Source organism: Conger conger, chromosome 1 (assembly GCF_963514075.1).
Source record: "Conger conger chromosome 1, fConCon1.1, whole genome shotgun sequence".
NCBI lineage: Eukaryota > Metazoa > Chordata > Actinopteri > Anguilliformes > Congridae > Conger > Conger conger.
Genome location: NC_083760.1, coordinates 63,049,400 through 63,058,632, shown reverse-complemented (window position 1 = coordinate 63,058,632; position 9,233 = coordinate 63,049,400). Strand labels below are relative to the sequence as shown.

The window sequence follows — 9,233 nt, the reverse complement described above, 5'->3', positions numbered from 1 at the left end:
GACCACCAAATATTGACTTACAGGCCTGAATACTAAAGTAATTTTAGTTTTACAGCTTTTCTGACATTCAGCCTTATGTGGCACACAACAATATTACATTTTAAAAAAAGTTGATTCAAAGGGAATTGTTCATATGAATTCTAGTCAATCACAATGTGAATGTTTAGTATGGGGGGATACTATTAGATTGTACACAGAGTAGGCCCCAGAGCTCAGTGCATACACCTGGAGGAAAGTGAAAAGATAACAAAAAAACAGATTTATAGCAGAAATGTTTACTTGTAAAATAAATTATTCTCACACTTGACACCCGTCTTGGTGATGGCAGACATTATTGCATGGTATTTCACGTAATTCCAATTGAAGCACACTACATTCACTTTAACCTGCAGCTCTATGGCCAGACTGACATTAGGTGTCTCAGAGGGTAGCTGACCTGTTACAACAGGATGTTTTTTCCCCACAGTCCCACCCACAACCAGAGCTGCAGCACAATGACAAACTGAAGAAATCCAGTTATTTGGACTGAAGTTCATGCGCTGGACTTCAAAATGTGAGGTAACCCTTTCCCCTCCTGATTATAGAACTTGTGTCTTCGTAATGATACTAATATACACATAATTATGTGGCTTGTGACTCCACTCCCAGCACATATGTAAATGTGCCGGCACCAGTGGCCTTACTGAGCTGACCTGAGTCAACAAGCAGCAGAAAAACATGAACTGATATGAACAAAGCCTGCCAGGCTGTAGCTCTGCAGATGAACAGTGGCAGACTGGCCTATAGTGACCCCACGTCCAGGTTCCAACAGAACTGCTGACAGGGTCTGGAATTCATGCAGAGCACAAAGGGGTTCTAGAAGGCCACCAGGCAACAGGCCCCAGTCCGCCCCACCCTGTTACACAACAACACCATGTCCAAGTGCAGCACCGGGTGCTCCACATGACTGCTGCGTCTGATTCACTCAGGCAGTGGGCTGCAGCATTCTTGGCTGTGCTAAAGCTAAAGGTGTGAAATGAGCCTGTTTTAATCAGTTACATAAGAAAGTATTTGATTCCTGCCAAAAATCCAACAAACATTCTGGAACTCTCTGCCGGTAGGGCAAAGAGTGAAAGGGTGTGCGAGTGTGGGTGGGCGGGTGGGGTGTTGTCAGGGGCCTCACTGTGGAACAAGGCCCTCAGAAATGCAGTTCTGCACTGCAGCAGGAAACAGAAAAGACAGAAATAGCCTGGGAAGATGACAGCAGCAGTGCAGAACAGGGTTGAGCCCGTTGCCAGCGTAATGTTCACCCCACTGTCACAGCCCTGACGGGTGGCTGAGCACAACATTTATTTTAGTGCAAATATTCTTGCCCCCTTTCAAATCAGCAGATAAGAAGGCCGCTATGCAAATTTTACCATGGTAAATTCTCCCTTTGGCTAGGCCTTCACTGGCTGGGCCTTTCAGTCTCCCGTCTGAATTCATTTTTGCAATTTAAAGTAAGTTTTTCGGTTCGCTAGGCCCTCATACCAACTGGATCTCACTTGCCTTGAGACTTGGAAGACAATACTATGAGGCACATGAAGCTTTAAAGCATTTGAAAGAAACAACATGATTTTCCAAGAATCTGGATGACAGCCAGTAACAGGACGTGAGGCAGGAGTCCAGTTTCCTGGGCACTGTTCCTGTAGTCCATGTTCTTCATAATGGACAGTTGGCTCAACCGTTGATCATCAGTCCTCCACCAGGAAGTTAATAAGGGCAGTCCTTGGGGACAGGATGGCCTTTCTGATGGTGCATTGACCAAGGAGCTCCAGACCAAGTGGGCTCTGCAGCACCAGTTCCCTCACCACCTCTGCGTTCTGGGCATGCTCCCGGGGGACAGTCACCGTCCCACAAGCCTTATTATTGATCTACAGGGCAGAAATACCTTTATTACGGATACATAGGACAGAGACCACAGGCTTTACTTATCTACAAGACAGAGAGACCTTTCTGACTGATCGACAGGACAGAGAGACCTTTATTATTGATCTACAGGACAGAGAGACCTTTATTACTGATACATACAGTAGGACATAGAGTCCACAGGTCTTACTGGCCTACAGAGCATATGCCTTACTATTGATCTACAGGATAAAGGAACCACATTTCAATATTAGTCTACAAAACACAGACAACACATTAGAGACAACACACCTGATCTAGCCTACAGACTAGAAGGAAGAGAAAGAGGCAGGCGAGCTTGAAGGTGAGTATCCTGGAGATAAAGCCTGTCTGTTTCAGAGGGAGAGGGCCAAAGGTCTCTGAATTGGCATGTATGTCTAAGGAAAAGCATGTCTAAAAGCTGTCGAAGCATTTTTAGGATGTCAAGTCTTCCTCTTTAAATGAATCACAGATTTTGCCACATTTATCCTTCCCATATTTGCACATAGACATTTTCTGAATAGCGCCATGTTTTTCTGTTTTTACAATGTGCCAGGGGGACAAGGTTATTGAGATAGCTAGTTGCCTTCCATCCATGTCTGTGGATTTGAAAGGTATGAGTCAATGGGGAGGGGCAGCGGATGGTTCAGTGGTGCGGGGCAGTGAGTGGGATGAGGCAGTGAGGCTCTCTGTGATGGGGTATGTAGTGACAGTCATTTGGCCCCTCAGGCTAGGCTGTGGGTAAAACCAAAAGTTTAATTACAGGAAAAAGGAAGGGAGAGAGTGCCCCCAAATCACTTCCACATGCTCTTGCCACACCCTCGATACTAACTTTCAATTGAAGTTATATTTTTATCAAAATGTACAATCTTCATAAAATTAGAACACAATGAAACCATCCATTGTAAACTAACCTTTATTTGTTTTAAAGGATTGAGAATTTGTAGCGTGTGAGCAAGAGTGCAGTGAATGAACAGTGAATATGTACAGTATGCAGTGAGTGTAGTGAATGAGCAATGAATATAACCAGTATGCACAGGGAGTGTAGTGAATAAGCAGTGTGTGTTTGTATGTGTAGAGAGTGTTTAGTGTGTAGACGGTGTCTGTGGATTGTGTACTGAACGTAGTGGCTGAACAGTGAAGGGCCCTCACCCGCACAGTGACCTCCAGGGTGTCAGGCTTCTCTAGGTACTCTGGGTCCACAGTGGGCCAGGACTGCTGCAGGACGTCCCCCTCCCGACCAGGGCAAAGACTGTTCCTCACCTGGGACACACCTAGAGGGATACATAACAGCCACACACACAGATGAGCTTATAACTCCAGGCATATCACATCTTTTCTACCACAAATCTTATAACGTTGCCACTGATTACAGCTATGCATCTAGTTACCCGCCATCAGTGGTATTCACAATGTTTAAAGAAAGATGTGTGCCGTACTGATTGGGATCAGGACATGAACTGCTTGTTTCTTCTCTTGACCTGCGGGTTAGCTGGAAGCTGCAGTCACATGCCCCCACAAGCTCTTCCTCACGCTGTAAAATTAGCACAGGAAGGATATGGACTTCCGTTCCTCCCGCTTGAGTAATAGAGAATGTGTCCTGCCTGCAAGCACCGTGTGTGTGTGTACGTTCTGTGTGCAATAACACCATGTGTTATGTGTAATCTTGAGGTCCCAGAGTAACAATGAGGTTATGAGATTTCACATGCAGTTAGTCCTCCACCACCAAGATTTACATCTCAAGCATAAGTCAAACCATCACTTGCAGTAATTATCTGTTAATAATCCAATTATCCCTTTATCAACCACAATAGCATATTGAGAGCATAGTGTTTAACCTCACTGATGCTTATCCCATGTTGACCTCAGTGTAGTGTATTAGACAATGCATAAATAAAATTAAGAAGTTCACCAAAGAACATGTTGAAATATTTTTTCTTTGAGGTGGATTTAAAATGAGCGCTATGCCCTACAGTGTTAAGAAATATAGTGGCTGTTATGATTTTCTCTTGTCCCTGCTCCATCTCCATTTAGCATTTTTGCTAGTGGTCATTTGTTTCTGTACACACCAAAAAAGTAACAACAGATGGTGAAGCTTTAACAGCATAGTGCCTGCAATTTCTGGAGTAAGCCTTCATCAAATGAATGCCATCAAGATTGAATTAAAAGCCAATCTAAAACAGCAAATATTGTTTACTTGGTGAGGTCAGAAGTCAGTTTTTGCATCACTATATCTAGGAGACACACCTTCTCCAATTCTGTCTGTAGATATTACACTATATTTAGTGGATGTCTTTATAGTATGCAGAAATGCGAAAATATGCACGTTCTGTACCACCTAATTATTTTGTTTTGCTGGACTGATTTACCCACTGGTCCAGAGCCCAGAGCTCTAACCTCTTCAATGAATCTTTTACAGGTCATGGGGACAGGAGCCTCTACAATGAATATATGCTCCAAAAAAGATAACACTATAAGAGTGTTTACTTGGACATGCACCTGAGCAAAAGTGTAATTGCTAATTTAGTCCTGCACAGACAAAATATTTTCCTTCTTTGCCCAGTTTGGTAATTCTGCGGTCTGCAAGAAAGGCCTTTGTGTCAACATGGGTTTGAGCTACGCAATTGGGGGGTGTCTCAACAATCACGTCTGCTGGATGCTGAGAGAGATGGACAGGCAAAATTGTATACGAATTTGTTTTTAGCAGACTTTTTGAACTCAACCAGGGGGAAGCAGAGAGGGTTGCAGATAGGATCACAGCACAGAAAGTGCCAGGATGGGATCACACTCCCAACCAATCAGATGGGGAAATTGAACCACCTGCCCTATTTTTGCAAAAATCACATATTGCTCACGTATTTTTCATCCTTATCTTGTATTTCTCATATTTTAAGACATTCTTCATTATTAATGTATTATTCAAAATGTTATTATTTAGCAACAGTACTGATAAAGTCCTATTAGTCTAACTTTGGCCAGTTCCATTTCTTATGACAGACAAATTGTTTTGGTTTACTGCTTGCCTTCTTGCATCAGAACTTGATACTAATAAGGCAAAATGTGTGCTACTTTGAGGGAATAAAAAGCATGTGGGAGAGAGGACAATATGGGTGGATGGATGGACAGAATAACAACGGTGAGAGAGGACAATATGGGTGGATGGATGGACAGAAAAACAACGGTGAGAGAGGACAATATGGGTGGATGATGGACAGAATAACAACGGTGAGAGAGGACAATATGGGTGGGTGGATGGACAGAATAACAACGGTGAGAGAGAGGCCAGTATGGGTGGATGGATGGACAGAATAAAAACGGTGTGGGAGAGGACAGAGAGCGAGTGAGAAGACAGGTAGAGTGGCTGCAATAAGAGCCCCTTCTCGTTCCTGTGGGGGGGGGGGGGGGATGGTGAGAGAAACAGATGTAACCCTAATAGAGCTGAGTAAAAGAGGACATTCATTCTGCTGGGGCCGTTACCCTGAAACCGATAGCAGCAGCATTGCTGCTATGCTACTGGAAGAGTTGCCAGACGACTCATAAATCAAGCTATTTCAGGGTGCAGAAATCATGTTACCCCCGGGGCACCCCATTATGTCTCCGTTTCTGTCCCTCCCTCTTCCATCGCTCATTCCATCCATCTGGCCTCCGCTGACACTCCATCTCTCCTGCAGGAATGACTCACCTGCCCAGAGCTCAGAGGCCAGGTGTGGAGCCAGAGGGGCAGCCATCACACACAGGACAGACAGGGCCTCCTCGAACTCCACGCTGTGCTCCACCAATCGGGCCGAGGCTTGCTAGGGGAGAAATGCCATTAACAAGCCTGATAATAGGCCAGACTGTCATTGACATCATGTAGCCGCACACACAGCATACAACACAAAGCATGATAAAGACAACACAACACATACAAGATGAGCTGGTACCACACAACACAAAACACATACAAAATAGGGCTGTGCAGATACTACATAATTGAAACACTACAGCTAAAACATGAAATACCACACATAAAACAGGGCTGCCCTCGTAACACACGTAATATACAAACCCTCACATACCACATGATTAGTGATATCTAGCCTTCCTCCCCCTTCCTCTATCCCTCTCTTTTTCAATCTTTCCCCCTCTCTATCTCCCTCCCCATCTCCTTCCCCCCTCCCCACTGTGCACAGTGTTTTGTTGGAGACATACAGCGCCCCCTACAGACTCACAGAAAGGACGTTGCTGAGGCCCATGAGGCGGGAGATAGCTGCGTTCAGCAGGAAATCCTCCGTGAAGTGATCCGTCACCTGGACGGAAAACAACAACTCCTCAGTCCCGCACTGCTCTTCCTGTACGTATGTGCATCCTCAGAGAGAGGGGCTGGAGCAGCAAGGCCTGGAACCCCAGCACCGATCCTCTGGGGTCTGCACACAGCTGTTTGCCTGGATGCTAATACTCATAGCCAAAGGCTCAATGCCAAGAGCTGCCAGCAAGTCAGACTAATACACTCATTTTTATGTGATCACTAGACAACTAAACAATATAGAGCTCTCACTAGGAGACAAGTGCACCCCGCTATGTATCCCAGAGATAAAGTGAGCCTGAGATATGGAGAGACCAGGAACAGGGCACAGCACCAGCCTCAGGACAAGTCTGTGACAAGCAGAGCTGGAGAACCAATTCCACATCACTGCCTCAAGAGTACTACTCTTTCTTAATTTCTTCAGAAAATGTAGATGTAAATATTCAAATTCAGTCAACTTTTTAACTGCTTTTAATATGTTAATGAATTGAGTACAATGTTTGTTTAGCTATTTCAAACTGTCATGGTGATTTTGTTATGGATATGGTTGTAACTGCGCATACAGCCTCTGAATGACTCATCAAATATTGGCATTCATTTTTATTCTATTTAGTAGCTTTAAAGCAGAAGCTGGGACTTCTTCATCTATAGACTTCCATTCATTTTGAGTCTTGTGGACTCCTAAATGACACCTCAAATCTGTAAAAAGAGGTGAGCAGACAAATGTAATGTGATTTAAAGAGTGAGCAGATGAATGTAATGTGATTAACAGAGTGAGCAGATTAATGTAATGTGATTTACAGAGTGAGCAGATTAATGTAATGTGATTTACAGAGTGAGCAGATTAATGTAATGTGATTTACAGAGTGAGCAGATTAATGTAATGTGCTGTAAAGGGTTCAGATTAATGTAATGTGATTTACAGAGTGAGAAGATTAATGTAATGTGCTGTACAGGGTTCAGATTAAAGTAATGTGATTTACAGAGTGAGCAGATTAATGTAATGTGCTGTACAGGGTTCAGACTAATGTGATGTGATTTACAGGGTTCAGATTAATGTAATGTGCTGTACAGGGTGAGTAGGGTCACGTAGGGAGGCAGAGACAGGGTGTTACCTGAGCCACCGTGTAGTTCTTGCACTCCCAGATCTTCCTGGCTGCTGCCTGCTCCTTCTTGCTGAGCAGGGTGGGGTTGGGGGCGGGGCTTGCCTGACGTATCGCCCTAAACTTACTCACCAGCCCCCACAAGCGAACCTGCCATCGTAGCACGCCAGGGAGTGCATCCGCTGTGAGGTGACATCACATTACATAACGCACTGGGGATGGGTGACATCATACACATGGGCCATATTACATCACACCAACATGAAACAATGGGGATGGGTTAAAAATGGTTGGTTGGCATTTATATAGTGCTTTTATCCAAAGCACTGTACAATTCATGCTTGCCATTCACCCATTCATACACACTCAAACACCAACGGCAATTGGCGGCCATGCAAGGCACCAACCAACTCGTCAGGAGCATTTAGGGGTTAGCTGTCAGGGACACTTTGACACACCCAGGGTGGAATCGAACCAGCAAACTGCCAGAACGACTGCTCTTACCGCCTGAGCCGATGTCGCCCCTTTAATTCAGGCTGGGGCGGTGTTGTTGTTCGAGTCGGAGTGGCTGTGGACCAGGGCTCGTGATTGAGGCGGGAATGGGGTTAGGGTTAGGGTAAGAACTGGGAGGGGACTCACTCTTAACGTCCCACAGGATGTGCTGTTCAGGGGGCGCAGCATACAGGATGAAGAGGCGCACAGTGTCAATGCCGTACTGTCGCACCACCTCCTGCGGGTCCAGCCCATTGTGTTTGGACTTGCTCATCTTCTCCCACGTCACCTGAAGCTTCCTCCCACTGCCTGCCTGCACTGGCTCCTCCCCTAGGGGGATGAGGACAGGTGGGGATAAACACAGGGGCAAGACATCGCTCTCTACTCCACCCTCTTCAAGATCCAATTAGAGCTTTCAGTCAGCTCAGCTTGTATGCCTTTTCATTTCATTTGGCCTTTCACACACCGTTACCTCGGAGTGACATACCTGCTCTCCATCATCCCCCTGCAATCTTTCCTCCAACCGGTAAGGGAATTTTAGTGTGTGTGTGTGTGTGTGTGTGTGTGTGTGTGTGTGTGTGTGTTTGTGTGCACGCGCATGGGATCTATCTGAAAATGTATCATTCAGGATAGATGAGCCTGGATCTGGTAAGAACTTGGACTGGAGCAGGATATCCTAACAGATCTTCAGTAAGTGGCCGCAAACCTCTCGGGAAAGGTATTTTTACAACTTCAGGAAATAGTTGCAGTTCCTGAAAGCTCAGCTGATTCCACCTGCTGGCCCCTACCTCACACTACACTACAATAGAATAATTTTCAACCACTAACCATACAGTACTCACAATAAGTGAGTTTCCATTTGAAATCTATACCAGCTTGCAAAATAAACAATAGGAATTATTTTTTCCCCTCTTTACACAACCTACAACCCTGTTCTCACAGGTGTGAGAAGTTTGGTCATATTTAAGATGAAAAGAACGGCCTCAAATGTAGAATCCAGCAATGAAAAGGGGCATTCTGGAGACTCTATCTGACCCTTTTGTTTACTCAAACAGACAGAAATAATTGCAGTTCATTTGCGGACGTTTCCTCTGATTTTCCTGTCTGGAAGCACTCCGATTGGCTGGTTGCCGAAGCGCTCCATCCGATTACTGCCACGGCGTCACTTCAGTGCCACTATTTACAGAGTTGCCTAGCAACTCAAAAGCCAAATCAAGTCCCAAAACCCCAGAGAGAGTTGGAGAGAGGGAGGGGATGTCAAACAAGTTCTCTTTTGTGGTTTCGATGAGGCTATATTTGACTTTATGTGCACCATAACCAGACTACTCCATAAATTAGGAGAAATTATCAACATCTGCATCCGTTCTCCACCAGGCCGATTCTCAGTCAGACTGAATATATAAATTGGAACAGATAAAAAGCTTCACATTTCAAAATAAAATTATAAT

General features: G+C 44.9%; 1 protein-coding gene across 2 annotated transcripts in view; it reads right to left on the bottom strand.

The window, feature by feature from the left end:
- Positions 1–259: 259 nt before the first annotated feature.
- The window catches only part of lars2 (leucyl-tRNA synthetase 2, mitochondrial), a 43,175-nt gene continuing 34,201 nt past the window's right edge, over positions 260–9,233 (bottom strand). For both annotated transcript variants that reach the window (XM_061261141.1, XM_061261133.1), the window contains exons 16-21: positions 7,933–8,115; positions 7,306–7,475; positions 6,117–6,194; positions 5,588–5,699; positions 3,058–3,179; positions 260–1,892 (exon numbers count right to left, since the gene is read on the bottom strand). In XM_061261141.1, coding sequence (XP_061117125.1) covers positions 1,713–1,892; positions 3,058–3,179; positions 5,588–5,699; positions 6,117–6,194; positions 7,306–7,475; positions 7,933–8,115 — 845 coding nt within the window. In that variant the 3' untranslated portion in view covers positions 260–1,712. The remainder of the gene's footprint in view (positions 1,893–3,057; positions 3,180–5,587; positions 5,700–6,116; positions 6,195–7,305; positions 7,476–7,932; positions 8,116–9,233) is intronic.